General features: G+C 36.2%; 1 protein-coding gene across 1 annotated transcript in view; it reads left to right on the forward strand.

Moving 5' to 3' along the window:
• The window catches only part of UGGT1 (UDP-glucose glycoprotein glucosyltransferase 1), a 106,398-nt gene that overhangs the window by 14,690 nt on the left and 67,691 nt on the right, over nt 1–24,017 (forward strand). Inside the window, 9 exon segments of the mRNA XM_032479242.1 lie at nt 8,237–8,349; nt 10,111–10,285; nt 11,419–11,515; nt 12,455–12,533; nt 14,935–15,035; nt 15,732–15,831; nt 16,958–17,018; nt 20,905–20,996; nt 22,782–22,932. Coding sequence (XP_032335133.1) covers nt 8,237–8,349; nt 10,111–10,285; nt 11,419–11,515; nt 12,455–12,533; nt 14,935–15,035; nt 15,732–15,831; nt 16,958–17,018; nt 20,905–20,996; nt 22,782–22,932 — 969 coding nt within the window.

Below are 24,017 nucleotides of genomic sequence, written 5' to 3' on the forward strand. Positions count from 1 at the left end.
TTCCTTCTGTTGGAATCACTTGCTGTTTTTTTTTTTTTTAATCATTTTATTGCCCAAGAGAGCATCTCCACACAGTAGAGTTCATTAGTCCTGCCCAATTTTTAAAAATTTGATCATATTTTGGGGGGTGGATAGTCTCTTAATTTACAGGTTCTCCCTCCATCCCTTTCTTTTCTGGTGAATAACAGACTGTGTGCCCTATAGATTTTTTCACAGTGTACATTTTGTTGATCACACACTTGTGAGGCATTGTACCTTCTGCATTTTCCTCTGATCTGTGTTCCTGAAAATTGGTGGCTGGATCCAGAGTCTTGGTCCAAATTGTGTTTCATCCCTTTGGCAAGTCTGTCAGTGGTGTGCCGTTCTTCCATTAGGAGGCACCTAGTGTGTGCTTTCTTCTCTTTTTGATTTAGCAGCCGTTACCACTCTATGCTTAGCTTGTTAATTCTTGGGGGTGGTAAAGTGGTGACTCTTTCATCTTTTCTTTTCATTTGTTCTTGGAGCATGGATATAAAGAGTCATCTTCATAGCAGCACGATATACAATAGCCAAGACATGGAAACAACCTAAACGTCCATGGACAGATGACTAGATAAAGAAGTTGTGGTATATTTATATAATGGAATACTATTCAGCCATAAAAATAATAAAATAATGCCATTTGCCACAAAGAGGCTGGACCTAGAGATTTTCATTCTAAGTGAAGTAAGCCAGAAATAAAGAAAAATACCATATGATATCACTCATAGGTAGAATCTTAAAAAAAAAAAAAAAAGGACACTATGAACTCATTTACATAACAGAAACAGACTCGCAGACATAGTAAACAATCTTATGGTTACCTGCGAAAGGGGGTGGGAAGGGGTAAATTTGGGAGTTTGAAATATGCAAATGTTAGCCACTATATATGAAAATAGATTTTAAAAAAGTTTCTTCAGTATAGCACAGGGCACTATGTTCAATAGCTTGTAATAACCTTTAATGAAAAAATATGAAAACAAATATATGTATGTATATATGCATGACTGGGATATTGTGCTGTACAACAGAAATTGACACACTGTGACTGATGGTACTTCAATTAAAAAAATAATAATTAAAAAAAGAAGAGGCCCCTCCGTCATGTGGTCCTGGGTCACGGTATTGTGCACATATGAAAGGCTGAGTGCATACTTCTTTCCTTTTATTTAAATAACAGGTTTCTAAATGCATTTGAGTCACAAGCTTCCTTTTACTTTGACCATTTAATTTTTCACTTCAGCTTTTTAAAATTGTGGTAAAATACACATAAACTAAAATTTATCCTCTTACCCACATTTAAGTGTACAGTTCAGTGGTATTCATACTGTTGTGTAATCATCACCATCATCCATCTTCAGAACCCCTTTCATCCTGTGAAACTGAAACTCATGTCCATCAAATAACAACTCCCCTTTCTCTCTATTCTGTCCCCGCCAACCCCTGGCCATCACCATTCTACTTTCTCTCCATGTGAATTTGCCCATTATAGACACCCCATATAAGTGAACTCCTAAATGTTTATCCTTTTCTGTCTGGCCTGTTTCACATAGCATCATGTTTTTAAGGTTCATCCATGTTGTAGCATATGTCAGAATTTCACTTCTTTATGGCTGAATAATATTCTATTGGATATATGTAACACATTTTATTTATCCATTGGATATTTGGATTGTTTCTGCCTTTTGGCTATTGTGAATAATGCTGCTGTGAACCATAGGAAAACAGGTGTCTGGTTGAATCCGTTTTCACTTCTTTTGAATGTGAACATGGGAGTGTAGTTCACGAATCATATGCTAACTCCATGTTTAACAATTCAAGGAACTGCCAGACTCTTCCAGAGCAGCTGCACTGGTTTACATTCCCACTAGTAATGCACCACAATTCCACTTTTTCCACATACTTGCCAACATTTGTTACTTTGTTTTTGTTTTTTTTTTTGAAAATGACTATACTGATGGGTGGGAATTGGTATCACAGGTTTTGATTTTCATTTCCCTAATGATCAGTAAGGTGGGAAATTTTTTCATGTGCTTATTGGCCATCTGAATATCTCCTTTGGAAGCTTGTCTACTTAAGACCTTTACCCATTTTTGAATTGGTTTATTTGGGGTTTTTTTTTCTATTTTTATTTTTGGAGAGTTATATTATTTACAATATAATGTGAATATAAATATATATTTACAAACTGAACGTCTTTGATGACATCTTCTGAGATATGCTACAGGCACAGGTTTAGCCAGTGAAAATTGGAGAAAAAAATCAGTGTATCACAGATGCATGTGCAGGGACATGTGGAAATTCCATGTTAATGTACCACATTTGCTGCAAATTTGTAGTGCATTGAACTATGTAGCACTAATAAGGGAAAACATGTTGAACATATCATAATGTCACTGAATGTATTTATTGTAACACAATGTCAAAAAGCCATTTATTATGTATACTTACGCTTCCAGAACTTCTGGTCACCCTGTGTAAGGAGAAAGTATATGATTATTTTATTTAAATTCATGGAGTAAGGGAGGCCTTTGTACATATGTAGTAAAACTCAAAGTCAAAAAGTAAATTCTTTGTTTCTTTCTATATGAGTGTGTGTGTGTGTGTATTTTTTTTTTTTTTTAATGGAGGTACTGGGGGTTGAACCCAAGACCTTGTGCATGTTAAGCATATGCTCTACCACTGAGCTATACCCACTCCTGCAAAAAGTAAATATTTTAAAATGCATTTTTAAAAAGCCCCCAAAGAATGCAAACTGTTTACACAGATTATCTTTAGTGAATGGGAACTTCTTATGTTTATTCTAAAATATTTTGAATTTTTTCATTTTTAATAGTATGTTTTCATAGGTTATTAGTATAAATTTTTTTTTGCACTTTTTTTGTTTGTTTTGAGCGGAGGTAGTTAGGTTTGCTTATTTATTTCTTAATGGAGATACTGGGGATTGAACCACAGGACCTTGTACATGCTCAGTCAGCATGCACTCTAACTCTAGAGCTATACCCTCCCCCTTAGTATAAATTTTAAAACAATAAAAATGAAAATTACTGTATAGCACTTAACTAAGCCACCAACACTGCATTTACTGGATTAATACATTTCTCTGTAAACACACTTTAAAAAAAAATTGGAAGTATAGTTGATTTATAATGTTGTGTTACTTTCTGGTATACAGCATAGTAATTCAGTTATACATATATATATATTCTTCAGATTCTTTTCCATTATAGGTTATGACAAAATATTGAATATAGTTCCCTGTCCTACAGCAGAAGAGCATTGTTGTTTATCTAATTTAAAATAATAGTGTGTATATGTTAATCCCAAACTCCTTATTTATCCGCCACCCCTTCCCCTTTGATAACCATAAGGTTGTTTTTTATGTCTGTGAGTCTATTTCTGTTTTATAAATAAGTTCATTTGTGTCATTTTTTAAGATTCCACATATAAGTGGTATTATATGATATTATATGGTATTTTTCTTTCTCTGTCTGACTTACTTCACTTAGTATGATAATCTCTGGGTCCAACCATGTTGCTGCAAATGGCATTATTTCATTGTTTTTTATGGCTGAGTAATATTCTATTGTGTGTGTGTGTGTGTGTGTGTGTGTGTGTGTGTGTGTGTGTGTGTGTATATATACACACCACGTCTTCTTTATCCATTCATCTGTCAGCATATATTTAGGTTACTTCCATGTCTTGGCTATTGTATGAACGTTGGGTGCATGTTATCTTTTCGAATTAGAGTTTTCATCTTTTCCAAATGTTTGCTCAGGAGTGAGGTAGCTAGGTCATATGGTAAGTCTATTTTTAGTTTCTTAAGGAGCCTCCATACTGTCCCCCATAGTGGCTGCACCAATTTACATTCCCACCAACAGTGTAGGAGGGTTCCCTTTTCTCCACACTCTCTCCAGCATTTATTATTTGTAGATTTTTTAATGCTGGCCATTCTGACCAATGTGAGATGATACCTCATGGTAGTTTTGATTTGCACTTCTCTAATAATTAGCGATGTTGAGTATATTTTCATGCGCCTGTTGGCCATCTGGATTATCTTCTTTGGAGAAATGTCTGTTTAGGTTTTCTGCCCACTTTTTGATTGAGTTGTTTTATTGATTGATTGATTTGCTATTGAGCTGTATGAACTGTTTGTATATTTTGGAAATTAATCTCTTGTCGATCGTATCATTTGCAAGTATTTTCTCCCATTCTGTAGGTTGTCTTTTTGTTTTGTTGATGGTTTCCTTTGCTGTGCAAGAGCTTTTAAGTTTAATTTGGTCATATTTGTTTATTTTTGCTTTTATTTCCATTATTTTAGGAGACAGATTGAGAAAAATACTGCTGCGATTTATGACAGAATGTTCTGCCTATGTTTTCCTCCAGAAATTTTGTAGTATTCTGTCTTATATTTAGGTCTTTCATCCATTTTGAGTTGATTTTTGTATATAGTGCTAGAGAATGTTCTAATTTCATTCTTTTACAGGTACCTGTTCAGTTTTCCCAGCACCACTTTTATGCAACATAGTTTTGAAAGTCCTAGCCACAGCAGTGAGAGAAGAAAAAGAAATAAAAGGAACCCTAATTGGAAAGGAAGAAGGAAAACTGTCACTGTTGGAGATGAGATAATATTATCCACAGAAAATTCTAAAATTGCCACCAGAAAACCACAAGAGCTCATTAATGAATTCTGTAAACTTGCAGGATATGAAATTAATATACAGAAATCTGTTGCATTTCTATACACTAACAACAAAATATCAGAAAGGGAAATTAAGGAAACAATCTCATTTACCATCGCATCACAAAGAATAAAGTACCTAAGAACCCACACAATGAAAAATTAGTTGGAAAGCACATATCTGAAAAGTGATTAATACCCAGAGTATATAAAGAACTCCTACAAACCAACACCAAAACCCCCGAAATAACCCAGCTTTTCATCATTCAGTTTGATGTTGATGGTGTCTGTTGATACACAAAGGTTTTAATTTTGATGAAATCCAGTTTATATGTTTCTTTCCTACTTTTTGTTGCCTGTGATTTTGGTGTTCTATCCATGAAATCATTACCAAATCCATTGTCAGGAAGCTTTTCCCCTATGTTTTTTTTAAGAGTTCCGTAGTGTAATACTAGTTCTTAAACTTTGGGTCTTGGATCCATTTTGAGTTAATTTTTGTATATGGTATAGAGTAAGGGTCCAGCTTCATTCTTTTTTATGTAGATACTCACTTTTCCCAGCACCGTTTGTTGAAAGACTGTCCTTTCTCCGTTGGTGGGTCTTGGCACACTTGTTGAAAATCAATTGATCATATATGTGAGGGTTTCTTTCTGGGCTCTGCTCTAGTCCATTAGTTTATATGTCTGTACTTAAGCCAGTACAACACTGTTCTGATTGCTCTAGGTTTGTACTAAGTCGATAAATCTGAAAGTATGAATCTTCTATCGAGGTCTTTTGATGCCACTCTACTAGTCTTTGATTGATTCCTTGCTATCTGGTATAATAAGTTTCAGGTTCATTTTGTACATCTCTGGTCCTAGATTTGCAATCAACTGTTTTGCTAAGAGGCTCACTGAAGTTTTGGTTTTTGTTTTTGTTTTGGTTTTTGTTTTTGTTTTTGTTTTGTTTTTGTTTTTGTGTGTGTGAGGAGAAATGGTATTTTAAGAGCATAGTCCTCTAGGCATCATTGCTAATGGGTTGGTCATTGTTCTTAGGCCTCCTACGTAGGTGGAGATAGGAAATAACTACCAATATATCTAAAGACAAAATATACAAAGCCATGTAAGATGAAATACTGCGTGAGTTCTTTCTGATGCGTTGAATTCAAATTGAAGATCACTTAGTTTGTATGTTACACATACATTTCTTTTCTTCCACATCGAGATCTTAGTTCTCAAGGATATAAAGGACGATGGAATTGGACTATCTCATGGTTACTCAGTTGTTTTATCCACGTCACATACATAGTAGCCTTAATAACGGTCATACTGTGGCCACAACTATGTTACTGAAAACAGTTAAAATTTTTTCTTTTGGCCTAGTCAACTCTGTCATTCCTCCCCCCATTTTAAAAAATGAGTGTATTCTACACAGAGCTTAGACGTTTCTTATTATACTGTCTCCCCTTTAGCCTCATTTAGTCTTTGTTTTATAAATAATTTGTATCTTTAATACTCACCACTGGTCCTTTTGCCAAATATCTTTAGTCAGTTGGCTTTTCTGACACTTGTTTACCAGTAAGATTTCTCAGGAAAGGTTAATGGGAGCAGTATTTCCTCAGTTTTTGCTTGTTTATGTAATAGTCTGGATATAAAATCCTTGGGATATATATTCTTTCCTTGACTATCTTAAACATACTGTCTCATTTTCTTTTAGCACGAAGTTGTCCTACCGAAAATGTGAAGATAATAGGAGTTCCTTTCCATTAAAAGTCTCTTGCTTTTTTTGTCTAGCACCGAAAAGGATTTTTTTCTTTTTCTTTAAAGTCATAATTTACTAGAATAAAGCTTACCAGTGATTGTCCTGGCTCAGTATTTTTAGGTATACAGTATGCTCTTTTAATACAGAGTTTCACATCATTTTTTTTATTCCAAGAAAAGTTTCTTAAGAACTTACTATAGTTTGTTCTGTCCCTTATTTTGGAATTCATATCATCCATATAGTGAATTTTCTTTGCTCAGCTTTGTTATCTGTCACTTTCCTTTGAATCTTTCTTTTCTTTATTTCTCTTCAATTAAAAATTTTTTTCCTCCATTCATCTTCTCTTTCTCTTAAGTCATTACTTTTTTTTTTCATTTTTTTGTTTTTGTTTTTTTGGTACTCCTTCTAGTTTAGTTTTCATTTCTAAAATGATTTTTGTTTTACTTCTGATTTTTTTCTTTAGTCTGTCATCTCATTTCTGAATTTCTCTAATTCTGACTTAGGTTTTTCTCTACATCTTATATAATTTTCTTAATATATTTTAATTTGTTTGAAATTGTTACTTTTTAATTTAAATTTTTAATTTTTGGGGGGGATGGGAGAAGTAATTAGATTTATTTGTTAATTTTTAAAATTTTAATGGAGGTGCTGGGGATTGAACACAGGACCTTGTGCATACTAAGTGTGCTCTCTACCACTGAGCTATTTCCCTCCCCTGCAGTGGGTTACATTTTGTCTGTCTTCTAGCTGTGTGTTTCTGACATGGTTTCATTGACTGTCGCTGTGCTGTCCAGTATGGTAGCCACTGGCCATGTGTGGTTGTTTAAATTTAAACCAATTAAAGTTAGACGAAATGAGAAACTGAGCTCTTCAGTTGCGTTAGCTACATTTCAGGTGCTCAATAGTCACCTGTAGCCAGTGGCCACCCTGCTGGGCAGTGCAGACGTAGATTTCTGTCCTTGCAGAAATTTCTCCTGTACAGCACTCATGTATAAGCATAAGAGTGTCATTCTGTTCTCTGCCCACCCCCCACCCCTTTTCTTACAATAGCTTTGTATGGGATTTGACACTGAGTCTTTTTCTGCTCAATTTGATGTGACATTAGTTCTCCTTAACTTTTAGAGGTTGGCATGGCTCCCTCTTCCATTAATTTTATGTTCTGTCGCTCTCTTCACCCTCATGCTGCTCAGTGCGCCCCTCGATGAAGTTGCAGATGAACTTGTCTCATTATGCCTTGGTGTTCACGCATTTCAGTCCAAACATAAACTCATATCTCCTTAAGCCTTTCCTTTGAATATCTTCCTGTGCTCCTTGAATAATTTCACAGCCTTTCCATCTACTCTTTTTTTAGGCCCAGTTGCTTTTTAAAATTCAGTGTCGTTCTTCCTATTTCAGGGAGAGGCTTCACATTTGTCTGCATAGTATACTTAATTCGGCTGCATTGTTATACTTTGGAACATACAGTTGACATTTGTAAGCTTAGTTTCTAAAAGGTACATACTGTATTCCCTGGATATCTGTTGATTTCTTCTGAGATAGAATTTTGAAGTTCTGTTTTGGGGATAATAACACCTACCTCGGGGGGTGATATTGGGAGGAAATAGATGAGACAATACATGGAAAGCAGTGAAACGTAAGGCTCTTATTTCCTGTTACTTAATGGATGCTCAGTAGATACTAATTTTTGCTTTTATTGATGTTGTTTTATTATTTTGTTACCTACTTAGAATATTCATGTCTTTATCTTATCTTTGGTTAGACAGTATTTTCAAAAACATCTTGTGTCTTAAATGACAGATAGCAGCTGACGAACCTCCACCAGAAGGATGTAATTCATTTTTTTCGGTGCATGGAAAGAAGAGTTGTCATTTTGATACCCTTGAGACTCTTCTCCTGACAGCTTCCGAAAGGTAGATTGTGTGTTTCTTTACTGAAATGTTGTGCATTCATTGTGCTTTCTTCTATATCAAGTCCGCCTTCTGGTTTCTCTTACGGGTTTTACAGTCTGAGGTCTAGTGGTTTAGAATATGAATTCTGGAACCAGACTGACTAGATTTATTTTAATCCCAGCTCCATCACTTAAAATAGTTTTGTGAACTTAGGCAAATTGCATAACCTTTCTTTCCTTATCTCATTTTGAAATGAAGATAGTAAGAGTACTTAATATGATTGTCGTTTGGTATTGACTGTATCAGAGAGATTACTTAGGCTTTGTCGTCAGCTTAGTAAAGAATATTCTGTGTATTGAAGCTCTCAGGATAGTGTTAGTTTCAGACAAAGGAGACCTTTTGGGGGGATGGTAATTAGGTTTATTTCTTTGTTTATGTATTTATATATTTATTTATTTATTTAATGGAGGTACTGGGGATTGAACCCAGGACCTTGTGCATGCTAAGCACACACTCTACCACTGAGCTATACCCTTCCCTGCCAAAGGAAGACGTTAAGGTAACTGCAAGCTTAATTTGAATATTAAATTGGTACTTGATGGGCTGGCTTTTTGGCTTAAAGGTAGGTCTCCTGTGGTGGACAAATATACCAGGTACGTCTTGCTGTCTGGCTAGGGCAGGAACCCCTCTGTACTTCCTCTAATGCTGTTATCCAGAGGACAGCAGTGATCTTTCTGTGATGTTGCTCTGCTGTACTAGAAGTGCCAAAGGTGTTTTAGGTGGGGAAATTCTTCTTTAGTAAGTTGATCTGCCCAGCACCTGTCCCCTGCCCACCAAATGACACAAGTGCTTCTTCCTTGGGGTGGTAACCAAAAAGTGCAGTGAGCATTCAACTTTCTGAGGGGTGAGGTATGGTGGTGCCCTGTGGGGAAACAAAATTGACTGACTTAAAAAATTCTTTGTTTAATTTGTTACCACAGTAATGCACTGCAGACCTTTATAAAGAAAAAAGTGGTAATGTCTCCTCTTCTGAGAGGTGGTTACTATTTTGAATAGTTTGGCATGTATCCTTTTATACTTTTTTCTGTGGTTATAAATTTATACAGGTAGGTAGGTTTATTTTTATGCACAGCGTCCGCCACTTAGTACATGTAGGTGTACCTCCTTCAGAGGGATTGGTAGATCATAAAGTCTATGCATTAAGATCTATAAATATCTTGATGCCATTCTTAGAGAAACTTTCTTGAGGGCAAGGTTTTAAAATTTATGAGGAAAACTTAAATGTTAGATCTGTTAGTAGGAGGATCATAATAGTAAAAATGACAGAGGAGGAAGATGCTGTAATTGGGAACTTATATGCTTAGAGTTATCTCTGCATTATTTGCATTATTTGCACTTAGGTTTTCAGATAAAGAGATCATTATATTCTGTTTATATGGTAGAATAATTTGCTAAAGCTTTAGTACTATGAGGTCTAAATATATATCCTTTTCCTGGCTTTTCCCCCTTCTCTAGGAATTGGTAACAATTATTAGTCAAAGTATACATTTTATAGTTAGTATGTATATAATGTAAATTTATTATTTTAAATTATGAACAAATAAAAACTCATACCTGTTAGTATTCTTACTAGCTGAAAACTATTCGTGATTGTGATACTCTATATTAAAATGTTTATAATCCTTTCTTGCATTATCATTGCTGCAGCTACATTTTGTACTGTTTTTAATGTTTAAAAACTTTTTAAGTTAACAACTTTAAGCTTTTAATATTTATTTTCAGACCCAAACCTTTATTGTTCAAAGGAGATCACAGATACCCCTCATCTAATCCTGAAAGCCCGGTGGTTATTTTCTACTCTGAGATTGGCTCTGAGGAATTTTATAGTTTCCACCAACAACTTATATCGGAAAGCAATGCAGGCAAAATCAATTACGTATTCAGACATTATATATCTGTAAGTATTGATTCATTTTATAACTGGTTTAAATATTAATTTGCCTAGCATAGCCTTAGCACTTAAGCTAATAATTTGCCCCTTTATAGAATGATTTGAACTATTTTTTTGAGAAATGTAATACTTTCATCAGATCTGTTACTTGCACATAGGAGGTACTTTGCTTGCCTTTCTGAAGAAATGTAAAACAATTATGCTTAAAAAATGGCTATGTAAAGTTTACATTCTTTTTAAAAATAAACCATATAAATTAATTTTGTCCAGATTTAATATGGTCATCATAGTATGGAACTGATTCTTGAATTCAGTTCCTTTTCAAACTTTTTCTTTTTGGAATCTTCTCATTTGATGGAAGGGGGAAGATTTCTAATGGGGTGAAATCAGGCAGAATTGATTTAAAATTAAGCCTTTAAAACCTTGTGTGATATTTAGTATTTAAAATATTTATATCTAAAGACTCTTAGCCTTTAAAATTTCTATGTCATAATGAGCTCAGTAAATATTGGATGCTAAGTCCATGCAAAAATAAAATTAAAAATTTTAAATGAAAATTTGTATGAGCAGAAACAGATTTTTCAATATCCAATTTTTAACCCTGCCTCCAGGCTCTATTGCTGGCATTAAAGATTCCAATGTCTCAAGGGCCTTCCTTATTCAGGGTAGTGGTGAACCTGTGACACTTGATCAGCCCAAACCCTGCCTGAAAACATTTAAATTCAATAAAAAAAATGTGCTTGCACACACGCACACACACACACGTATCTGTATACATGGTCCTAACAAAGCACTCTGGGTTTGAAACCTACCGATTTTCAACCCTGTGTAGATTCTGGAACTTTGTTGTCGCCTTCTCCATTTGTTCGCTTGGTGTGGTTACTTTTGCCCTCTTAGCCGTCCCTTCGTCTGGTTTTGTTTCTACCTTGAAATTCCTGTTCTCACTCTTGTGGCACGATCCACGATCTGAAGGTTGCCATGGAAGTTCAAGCGTATTTTGGATGCATAAATAACCCTCAGCGATGGCTCCGTGGCATTAACATGGTCGCGCGCTGCACGCTGTGAGACGTAAAGAGCGAGGCGGTAGTAATGGCAGGACGAACGGGGAGGTAATGATAGAATACTTGCTCTGCTTGCAGAATCCCAGGAAGGAGCCTGTTTACCTCTCTGGCTACGGTGTGGAATTGGCCATTAAGAGCACTGAGTACAAGGCCAAGGATGATACTCAGGTGAAAGGTGAATTTGTAAATTAAGACCAATGTGTTTTCTTGGCTTTAAATATGAGTTAAAGAGGAATTTGTTTCCTTGATGAGAATAGATTTGGGAGTATGATGAACCTGTGTTTGAATCCTGGTACTGTTATATCTGAGTTGGATGACAAATTCTCTAGGTCCTAATTTTATCCCCTGTTGAGTGCAGATGATGATATATGCCTCTTAAAGTATTTGCAAGGAGAATATTAGATGTATAGGTAAAGAATTCAACAAAGTTTTTTGCACAGAAAGGTTCAGTAAGTAGTAGCTGTTGTTACTGATGATGAGTAGTTTACAAATAGTGATTAATTTGTGACCCGATGTGAAATCTTAAACTGTCATATAATCAACGAACAATTTTATGTTTTTTATTATTTTCTACACTTGGAACAGTTTACTGGGGGTACTTCCTATTCTAATATTCTAGGATTTTGAATTATTTCAACAAATTTTATGTGCCATCTTTTTATGTCTTTTGGGCTTGTTTTCAAGGTAGAAATGGTTGGTTTTGGTGCATGAAGATAAGATAGCCTACTACCTCATCATCATTCTGTTCTCAATAATTGTATTTAGGATTAAGTTGCCTCATTGCAAATTCCTCAGAATTTTGATACTGAATACTATCATTCATAATTTTAAAAATATTAATTTTGAAATATTTAACATGTAAATTTTTCCAGAGTTTAAGGAAAAACACATTCTTACTTTATCCAGGAACACAGGCTCTATCAAAAACACGTTTATTCTGTTTGTTACCACTACAAAAATTTTAGTTGAGATATTCAACGTTTTCAAAGCTGTTACAATTTCAGGTGTTTCAAATTGTTTTTTTTTTTTTTTTTTACAATTTTCAAATTTCATGAAGTTAATATTTTTATTTCTAATCTGAGTGATTAGACATGTATTTGCTGTGCTTTTGTAGGAACTGAAGTGAACACCACAGTGATTGGTGAAAACGATCCTATTGATGAAGTTCAAGGATTCCTCTTTGGAAAATTAAGGTGTGTATATTCTTTTGGGAAATGATCTTATTCCCTTTAAACCTCCAGGCTTCTTCGCTGTGTGAGATCGTCTTTCTCATTACTGTCTGAGTTACAGACCTCCCAACAGTACTTTGTATATAAATTCTTATAGGAATAGATGACCACTTAAGTTTGTAGGACACTTTATGATTTCTTATTAATTCTGTTAATTTTTTTTTTTTTTGGTTTTCAGTGTACAAGTCTTGCATTTCTTATTTCTAAGCATTTTATTCTTTTGATGTTATTGTAAATGGAATTGTTTAACTCCATTACTGTATGTTTATTGCTAGTGTATAGAAATACAATGAATTGTTTTTAAGGGGGGAATTAGGTTTATTTACTTATTTATTCTTATTTTTTTTTATTTAACGGAGGTACTGGGTATTGAACCCATGACCTCGTGCATGCTAAGCATGTGCTCTACAACTGAGGTATACCCTCCCCCTGATTTCTGGTAATTTTGAAGCACATTATTCTGACGTGATACCATGGCTGCCTGCTTATGGCTCAAATTGATTTCCTTTTCTGGGTCTTGCAGTTGATGGTATAAAGTTACATGCCATTTTTTTATCTCTGTAATAGGAGAAATCTGATTGATTCCCTCAGTCCTTTCCTGAGAAAATCAAATGTATTTTAAGTTAGAGAGGTCGTGACTATTTACTTACGCTAAACTAGTTTGAAAAATTGCAAAAGAGGTGTAGTAGATTTTATGCCTGTTCAGTTGAAACACATTTTATTAGAATTTGCTTTATATGAAAGAGGCTAGGAAATGTTTTTCTGAAGAAAATTCTGTAACTTTTATGAAAGCATCAGAATTTTATAGCTGAAAAGTGTTCTTGGCTGTTATTTTAATTATTGCAATTCTTTCTTTTTCTTTTTTTTAGTAGGTTTTTTTTGGGGGGGGTGGAGGTAATTAGGTTTATTTATTTATTAATCATTTAATGGCGGCGGTACATGGGAATGAACCCAGGACCTTGTGCATGCCAAGCACATGCTCTACCACTGAGCTATACTCTCCCCCTGAGCTATACTCTCCCCTGTTGGAATTATTTCTGGTAAAACTTGATAATTGTTCAGAGCCCTGAATTCTGCCTTACCTGGAAATGTTAATTAGGATATCCACAGTGTGTTTTTGTTAATGGAACTAGTATGTGTAGGTGCAGTTTCATATACTTTAACATTTGGCTGATGAAAGACTTAACGAGATTAACCGTTTGGCACAGATGACGTACATAGTCCATGTTCAATTACTGTGCACATGTTGATTTCATCCTACACACATGTACATTTCTTTGTGTTTAACACTAGTTGTGGCCTCACTAGTATGCAGTCAGGTTCCATTTTTTTTTGGACTCAAGTTTCCAGAATCCCTTTGATATTCATGTTGTAGATGAGCTTTAGTTAGCACAAAGGTAGCATGCAGAATAATAAAGACATTTTCCTTTTAGACATTCAGAATAGTTATTTAGCTGTCTAAAGTAATTGGCTCATTTTAAGATATTTTTATCACGAAGAAGAGTTGGTAGTAACCGGAATTGGTTCTTGGAAGGTGAAGAATCTGAGTAAAATTTTACTTTCTGCATGTTACATTTAAGAAATTTTGATTTTCTAGTATTTAAAAACAGAATTACTCTGTTCCATCTGTCTGTCTGATCTAAATGATGTATTTCTGCCTCTGATAACTTCTGTTTTACTAACTTGAAATAGAATGTACTATATTTGAAGGTAAAACTAAACAAAACCAAATAATCTTGGTTAGCTTGAATTGTATTCATGTGACTAAAGGACTTGTGAGTGTGTAGCAGAAAGTAATTCATTTTGGGACTGGCAGCAGTGTATTTCCAGTTTTACTTTGAGAAATGAAAAAGATTCAGGAAAGGATGGAGACTAGCATAACACACCCATGTACTCACCACCCAGAGCTGATTGTTGCTATCCTACTTGCTTTTCTGTACCAAAGATCTATTTACTAAGGGTTTCCTCCCCACAACATAATGCCTTCTTTTACTTAAAGAAAGAGAGAAACAAGGTTAGTGAAACACAGCAGGTAGAGGTGAGATCCCCTCTGTCCCCTGCTCTCAGTCCCACTCCTTTCCCTCCCCCAGCATAGGGGTCACTGTTGTAGTGAGTCATGGCTTGATCTGTAAAATTTATGGTTTTTAAATTAACTTATACTTTTCTATATTAACTTCTTTTTAAAGAAAAGTATACTTTTTTTCCTACATTGTAGGAATTTGTATAATTCCTACAATGTAGGAATATAATAATAGGAAATTTTACTAAAAGGGGAAAATCATGTAGATAAAATTGGAGTCAACTTCTATATGTTCTTTGAGAAAGAGAAGTCACGTGAAAAGGACTGATGTTATGTTTCTTTCAGAGACCTGCACCCTGACCTGAAGGGACAGTTGAAAGAACTCAGAAAGCATCTTGTGGAGAGCACCAATGAAATGGCCCCTTTAAAAGTTTGGCAGTTGCAAGGTGATAAAAGCATAGAGGAATCATAGGCCTAAATTTTATGATATTAAAAACCAGAATTTGAACTTAATTATATTTATTCATAGATTTTAAGGATCATGTAATTTATTATGATTTATCAGAAAAGAAAGGAAGAAAGTCCTTTTGTAGGCAATAACACTTTTCAAGTAATACATATTTATAAATGAGTGCCAGATCGTTCTCTGTGTGACCAGATGTATAAGCTTGTAATACTAGAGAGAAGCGTGTCTTAATCTTTCTGTTTCTGTGTGTATACATTTATTAAACAGTTAGATGTTAAAGGCATGTGATTATAGCAGGATGGATGTGTGCATTTCTGGTCCAAAGAACTATATATCAAGGTTTTCCTACAACATAATTTACCAATGTCTTTTGCTAGACTTGGTGACATGTTGTAAATTTAGAAGGAACAGGATTTGGGATGGACTTACTCTGTGCAAAGTGTGTTGGTGTATGCCCAGGTGTTTATGCAGGAAGATCAAGGAATGGCTACAATAAACACTCCAGGGGCCTCAGAAGTGAATAAAACCTGACATTAAACCATGGGGCACTCTCTGAAGTGGTGACATTCTAGGGCATTCTTAATTACCAAGAACATAGTGGGAAATAAATGTGTTTTTCCCCATGTCTCACTGCGTTAGAGTAATACACTTTACTTTTTATTTGGCCTTGTTGCAGATCTAAGTTTCCAGACTGCTGCCCGAATCTTGGCTGCTCCTGTTGAGTTAGCTTTGGTGATTATGAAGGATCTTAGTCAAAATTTTCCTACCAAAGCCAGGTAATTTAGAGGGAGAAGGCTTTGAGACATGTACCTAATCATCCTCATGTTTATATGTAAAGTGAATCCATTCAAATATGAAAATTCTTAAGAAGTTAAGAGTCCTCTCCCCACCAGCACTGTGCTGCTGATGACACTATCTTTCTGAGAAGGTGACCAGTTGCTGCGTTGTGTGGTTGGAGCCCAGTCTAGGTTGTGTTCCTGGCACTGCCGCCTGCCAGGCAAGTGAACTTCACAAATAAACATGACCTCACATTCATCAGCAGTACAATGGTGATAACAATACCTACCTTTCAGGATTAGATGAGTTAACAAAATCTAATATACGCAGCCATAACTAATCTAGGGTCTGGCATGACTCTGGTGTTTTTCTTACTGAAGAGTTTCATGTATATCATCTTACTCAATCTTGATGAAGGAAACAAGTTATAGAGGCTGACTTGTTCATAATGATGGGTTCAGATTTTGAATGCAGCTTTTCTGCTATTGCTTTCAGTCATGGAATGGTCTTCCACATCCCATAAATTCAAGGCAAAATTGTTTCAAAAGTCAAATTTTTAGAAGTGTAAATGATAGTCTTTTTCCTGAGTCACTGAATGAAGTGCTTTGACTTCTGATATGAGATATCTTGTAAATAAATTTGTTTATTTGATTAGTCTTAGAAAATCCTTCTCAGCCGGGATCTGTCAATCATGTGGTACATTCTCATTTAGTCAAGCATTGCTGTTGAAGATACCCCTGCAGGATTCTGCCTCCATTGGAAGTGCTTAAACAGGATGAACAGTTTGTTGCCTTGATTTATTTAACGTTATCCTTTAGCCCATGAACTGCAGAGATCTTATATGGGAAGAGAATTACATGCGTTTAACTAAGGTCTTGAAAATAACTGCACTTGCACTAAAATGCAGCTACTACTGTGACTTTCCCTTGGCTTTGTGTCTTGTGATCATGAAAAAAATACAGATATCTGAGAGGAGAAATATATTTATCAATTATAAAGCTTTAAGGTTTTTTTCATCAGTTTTTTTGTAATTTATTGAGCAATGTGTTGTTTCATACTTAAATATAGGGAAATAGATGTTTCTATCAAATAAGCCAAGCACTGATCATGTTTTTATTTCCTTAGAGCAATAACAAAGACAGCTGTGAGTTCAGAACTTCGAACTGAAGTGGAAGAGAATCAGAAGGTATTAACCAACGGAAAACAGTGGCCCTTTCGTTTTGTATAATATCTTTAAAGATGAGGAAGTCTGGGTTAAATCAGTGATATTTAACAGTTTTACTCTTCTTTTATCAAAGATGGTGGTATTTTGATTCATTTCTATAATCTTTTTTATATTTATAGTTTTTAATCAAAGTTGAATATGAGCATAATTTGAAGCATCAAATGGTGCTACCAGTCTCTTTAGAAAAATGGCACCTCCCCAATATGTCTTACTCCCTGGTGTCCCCCTTCCCAGAAGCATCTGCTTTCAACTCCTGGTTGAGTCTTTTGTTATTTACCTCTGGACTTCTAGTAAGCTTAAACTGGTGCTTTCTCCATTCTGGATCCTTCTATCGCAAGGATGAGGTTTAACCTTCTTTCACTCCTGTCCCTCATCTCCCCTCAGTATCTTCCAATATTCCATACTGGACTTTCCCCACCTCCCTACCCTCCCTGTATTGTTGTGGTTTTATCAGTGTTTGAGCTGCTTCATGTGGACTGGTGGTTCTTTATGTTTAGTGCATACCAGTTCTCCTGGGACTTTTCTTTCACCTCTTGTTGGATCGCCTATTTCTTGGATTCCAAGTCCTCTTTGTTTTTGATTTACTCCTTTATTTTGGTGCGGCAAATCATTGTTCATGAGAAAAGTTGCATGCAAGGTAAATGTCAGACTCTTAAGAAACCAGTTTTCATTTCTGTTTTTATTGATAGCTTGGCTGGGATATAGAATTCTAGATTGGAAGTCATTTAGAAGTTTGAAGGCATTGCTCCTTAGAAGTTTGGTTTCTATTGTGGCTTTTGGGAGGTCTGAAGCCTTTGTATGAGACCTGGTTTTTCTTTCTTGAATCATCTAGGATCTTTTCTTTGACCCTAGTAATCCAAAATTTCACAGTGATATGCCTTTTTTAAAAGTCTCTGTACTGTTGCGTGGTTGCTGGGTCCTTTAAGCCTGGAAAATCATTTCTTTCAGTTTTGGGACATTTTCTGAAATTATTTCTTTGCATTTCTTCCCTTTGGTTTCTGTTTTCCTAGAACTCTGCTTATTTTTAAGATGTTATACCTCCTTGACTAGTTTGGCCTAATTAAAAATCTCTCCTTTTCTATTTTCTAGCTCTTTTGTCTTTTATTTTTAAACTTTCTGGGAAGGATTTTCAGTTCATTTGTTGAGTTTTTTTCTTTAGTTGTCAAATTTTTAACTTACAAGAGTTATTGTTATTCTTGGATTCTTCTTTTTATAGTATTCTCTTATCTTTCTGAAGATATCAGTGTTTTATGAGCATATTTCCTTCTCTCTGCATGTTCTGTTGCCTCTTAAGTTGCCTTTCTTTTTGTCTTGTTCTCTTGTCTTTAATGTTAGAGACTTTCCTTAGATGTCTGGTGGTCTGTGGCCAACCGCTCATATTGAGGAGTGAGGCAATAAAAAGCTGATTGGAAGCCCTAACGGTGTAGCTTTTTTGACTGTAGGCTGTGGAGTTCTGGCCGTTTCCTAGGGAACTCCAATGGCGGAATCTTTAAACCTTCCCTCTTGAGCCGCTTGGTCTCCAGAAAAGGATCTTCTGATCTTCTGCCTGGAGGGTGAGGTCTGGCCAGCAGGATTGTGGAAGGCCAGAGGGGAAGAGCATTTGGTAACTTCCACTCAGTCCCCTGTATTCAGTGTGGGATCCCCGCCCTCAGTTGTGTTTCATTTCACATAGTTCCGAGATTTTCTGTTTTCCTCTTTCCAGGGAATGAGCCTCCACTTTTGTGGAGCAGAGGGAGTCATGACCGCAGTCATCTGCCTGCATGAAATCAGCAGGGGAGTCTGGGGGCTCTCATCTTGAAAAGATATTCTATCAGAGCCATTTTTTTTTGCCTGTTAATTACCTCTTCATGCATGTGTTCTTCGTGCTGCCAACTCCTGAGCCTTTCGGGGGAGCTCCACAAGGTCACTTGGGGTTCTTGTTGGCTTTTTCCACTGTCAGCCTAGCATCTGGCTTTCTCAGGGTTGCTGGGACAGCTGCTCCTCCCACATCTCCTTTCCAGCTTCCACAATAAGTTGCCCTTTTTCTTTCCTGTTCTCTTCGTCATTGTGGATTTATAAATTTATTTATTTTTGCATTTTGTTTTGTTTTGTGAGGGGGAGGTAATTGGATTTATTTATTTGTTTATATTTGGAGGAGGTACTGGGGAATGAACCCAGGACCTCATTCATGCTAAGCATGTGCTCTGCCACTTGAGCTATACCCTTCCCCCAGACTTATAACTTTAAAAGAGGACCTTTAAAAAAAAAATGGCATTTCAAGGGAGTTTTCAGGAGGGGAAAAAAGAAGAAATGCTTGTGTTCAGTCTACTCTTTACCCCAGATTTTCTTAATCTTTATGTATATTAGTTAATTAAATAGATCCAAGGAATAAGTAATCCAGATGTACCTCAGATATTTACTAAACTGAAGAAACCTTATTGACCATTTTTATTTACTTAATTTTAAATTCCCAGAATAACAGTATCAAATATGACCTTAATTTTAGGGCTTTTTCCCCTCCACTGATGATAAAACATTAAACACAGGCTGTGTTTTGGTACTTCATGGATTCTTCTACTTCTACTTTTTTTTTTTGAGTAAAAATATTTTAATGAAGTATAAAATACAAAAACATAAGGCACATACAAAGATGTGCACAAATCCTGCATCTTTAGTGTGATGCATTTTCACAAAGGGAACCCACCTGTGTTTCCAGCATCCAGATCTAGAAATAGGTCTGCGCTATGTTTACCAGGCCAGCGTCAGTCTTTCTCCCAGTCGCAGGGTGCTGTATTTGCACCCTGGGAGCGAGTGGACATGAAGATTTTCTTTCCCATGCAAAAAATTCTGATCCTCATTGATTGAGCTCTTCTGTTCTTCCCTTACCTCGCTTGCCATTTAATCCTTGCAAGGCAAAGATGCAAAAGCCATGGCTTCCACATCGTTTTGTTTTGTTTGTGTTTGTCCCATACAATACTAGATCTTAGAGTTCATTCCTCTTGGTCCCCTGACTGCTAGGGAGCAAAGGGAGCTCAGTGGTCCCTGCCCCTCTCCTCCAGCCCTGGGAGAGTTAATGGATCAAGTTCTGTCTGTGGGATCTGATCCTCTTCTTCCTTCGCCTACTGTGTGGTGTCAGATATGTGAATAACAGCCCCAGTTTCCTTGGAGAGGAAGAGGAATTGAATGGAGGGGATATAAATCAACAGAAGCTACAATATGGCCCCAAAGTGATGTTTCTGATGGGTCAGGCGGGTCTGAGGGCTGTGCGGGCTGCACAGTCAACATGTGCTCCGCCGCCGTCGCAGGGAGCAGGGGTTGGAGGGCCCCACAGAGGTCAGGTCTCGGAGAACTAGGCTGCATGTAAGTGCTGTCCTCACCGCAGCAACTCACGGTTTCTTGGTGGGCCTTTGTTTGAAGGTTTAAGGGAGGCATGGGGTTTTGAAACTCTTTTAGAGCAGATCCCTGGACTTTGTCAAGAGGGCACAGCTGTTAATGGCTGCTGGGGCAACCTTGGCTAGCATCACAGACAGGGAAGGCTAACAGACAAGTGACCCTCAGCACTTGGCTTAATTAGTACCCTCCTTCCCCCTGACGTTGTAGGAAGCGGTGGTATTAATCATTATTGAAAGGAGGGAAGGAGGGAGGAAGAGGGGTGAGGTGTAAGCCACATAGACCAGCAGTTTTATTCCGTTGTAGTAAGTGCTAAGAACAGTCTGTGAGGGTCCATTAAAGGAAATCTTAACCCAGCCTGAAGTTTCCCATAGTAAATAAAAGGATGTCAACATTTGTGCATAGAATAAAGCCCCGAACATGGAAATTGTTGTTGAACATTCTCTTCCTGCTCCTTAATAAATTTTTAATGTTTCAGTATTTCAAGGGAACTTTAGGATTACAGCCTGGAGAGTCAGCCCTGTTCATCAATGGACTTCACATTGATTTAGAGACACAGGATATATTCAGGTATGGGTGACATTTTTCATTCCCTGAAAAGTTTTTACAACGTGTGGCCCCTGGTGACGTGTTCAGACTGGTTCCTCCTTGATGTAGTTAGTTACAAAGCCTGATGACGTCCCAGGCCCAGGGAGTGTGTGTACATGTGCCTGTGTTCTGAGCACATGATAGTTGGCCATTTTATCTGATGCCTTGGACTTTTAAGGCCCACGTGTCTTTTGAGGATTTCCTTGTAGAGCCATAGTTTTCCTGTCAACCATGGGAACAGAAAAGAGCAGGGTCTTTGGCTTCTGGGACAATGTGACGTAAGTTCATTCAAAATGCGGCCTCTGTTGTTTCTCAGAAGGGGTTTTGTCTTACATATGTTATATAAATATGTGTCTTTTTCTGTTAAAATGTGGTTCAGGACTAAATTGCTCTAAGTTGTCCTCATGAATTTTTAGGGGTGGGTGCAATGGACAGGTAGAATTCAGATTTTATCCTTGAAATTAAAATTGATACAGTTGACACTGTGGCTTCGTAATCATAAAAAAGTAGCTATTGCTAAGGCTTCAGAAGAAGTAGCTTCCAGAGTATGATATTTTTCAAATTAATTATTTTAATTAAGCTTTTATGTCCACATATTGCTTTACAGAGCTAGTAAAAAATTAGTAAACAACACATTAAAAGATTGCCTATATTTTTATTAAAAAATATATCTCTTTAATTTTCTGTAGTATCACAAACTGTGTAATTGCTTGTTGTAAACAGTTTTAAATAGTACAGAGATAAAGGAACTAAAAAGTAAAGTCTTCATTTCATCTTCTTATTTCTTGTTCCTCACCCAGCATACCTCTAACTTGGGTAGGAATTCCTCCAGACCTTTTTTCTGTGATCGTACGTGTGTGCGCCTGTGTAAATTGATACTGATATTAAAGCATATATTAACATATATAATCTAGTGTATTTTGGGGGTTTTTAATAAACTAATTTCAGATAATTGTAGGTTCATATGTGCAGTTGTAAGAAGTATTGCAGAGGAATTAGTATTTTTAAAAACATGCAGCGTAAAATCCAGACTTAGGGTTATTTCATTCTCAAGTTGTGTGTTTTTATTCAGAGATGATTTCTTTTTTTTTTTAAGTTACCATAACTTGCTCTTTCTTTCTTTCTTTCCTTCCTTCCTCCTTTCAGTTTTTAGTTTTATTAGGTAGAATTGTTACAATTTGACTGCACATATACAATATATTGCATGTAAATACATATACACAATATACTGCACATATTTTTTAATTGACATATATGTACTGTTTATTGTTTCTAAGAATAGATGAGAGCTTTATCTTTTTAAACTTACATAGTTATTAAAGGAATAAAGCCAACCACAAAAGAAGAATTAATTCAGAAAGATATATACACCCCGCTATTAACAGCAACATTATTTATAATTGCCAAGATATGGAAGCATCCTGAGTGCACCCCAGTAGATGAATGGATAAAGAAGATGCAACATGTATATGTAATGGAATATACCTCACGCATAAGAAAGAAGGGTATTTTGCCATTTGCTTCCCTTATTTAAAGATGATTTCTATAAGCAATGTATATGTTGATAAATATAAATAAACATGAACCATGAAGCAAGTCCTACCTACTTTGTTCTACATACTTGGAGAAAACGAAGCAGGGGAAGAGCTCCCTTTTTTGATTTCTCAACTACTTTGGTAGGACGTTGAGTGTATTTTTTCATGGTGAGAATTTTTTTTAAAGCTTTTTCTACTAAATACCTGTTTTTCTGTCTTTTGTTTTTTCCAGTCTGTTTGATACGCTGAGGAATGAAGCTCGGGTCATGGAGGGTCTGCACAGATTGGGAATAGAAGGCCTTTCCCTGCATAACGTTTTGAAGCTGAACATCCAGCCCTCTGAGGCCGACTATGCCGTGGACATCAGGAGCCCTGCCATTTCGGTAGGTGTCTCTGGGCGTGTCCACGGGGCATTCTGGCCACGTGTGTTACTATGGTTTTCTCATTTGTCTTTTGTGAGAAGTAGATTGTCCCTATCGTCTCTTGTAGGCATCAAAGATTTACAACTGCTTATATGGGACTATGTGTATATAATAAAGTAGGCTCTTAAATGCTCCAGAAAGTTGAGCTATTATGCTTAATGTGCTTAAGACAGTGATTTTCCCACTTTTAAAATCCCTCTAGGATTCAGCTGAGCATCTCCTGGGAAAGTATTTGGCTTATATTTTCTCAGTTGCTCCCATGTCTTATGTGATACTGTTTACAAACATCACAATTTTTAGCTGATAAACTTCTTTAACAACTTCGATATTTTATATTGAAGGATTTATAAAGATTAGTATCTGCTCTGTGATGTATCTGGGCCTCTGTCTCCTCATCTGTGAAAGAGGCGGGGGGAGTCGTGGGCAGTCTCGGGCAATGGTGGTGAAGGTGAGATCAGTGATGGAGACGTGCTTGTCACCCCCTCAACTCTCTAGTCCCCTTTTCTTGGTGTCTGTGCTGCATTTATTTGAGGGATTTTTTTGAAAGAGAAATAATATAGACTGTAGATACAACGATTTGAGTTCTCATTTGGTGGTATAACTGTTATTTTGATGAATACTGTTATGCCATTTGTTTTCCTGTTAAAATGTTTTCAGTTACAAAGAGTAAAGAGATGAATGTAATTGACAGCCATGTGACCATCAGCATATTTACTAAATGTTAACATTTAATCATTTTGTGTCAGGTTTGTTGTCTTGGAAGAAAAAAATGCTTCAGCCAAAGCCTTCCTTATATCCCTTCCCAGTCCCTCCCTCTTCTCCATGCAGTAATTCCTCTCCTGAGGTTGGCATGTTTCCCTCCTGTCCCTTACTGGATCATTTTCTTCCCCATTGCATCCTTTAAAATTTTGACAAATGCCATGTTAGCATCCTTCATCAATTTTTTTTTAATTATTACTCAACAGTTTTTTCAAGACTCAGTAGGTTGATACATATAGGTCAAGTTTATCATACCATGTTATATATTTTAACTTATTTTTTGAAGT

Source organism: Camelus ferus, chromosome 5, assembly GCF_009834535.1.
Source record: "Camelus ferus isolate YT-003-E chromosome 5, BCGSAC_Cfer_1.0, whole genome shotgun sequence".
Classification (NCBI taxonomy): domain Eukaryota; kingdom Metazoa; phylum Chordata; class Mammalia; order Artiodactyla; family Camelidae; genus Camelus; species Camelus ferus.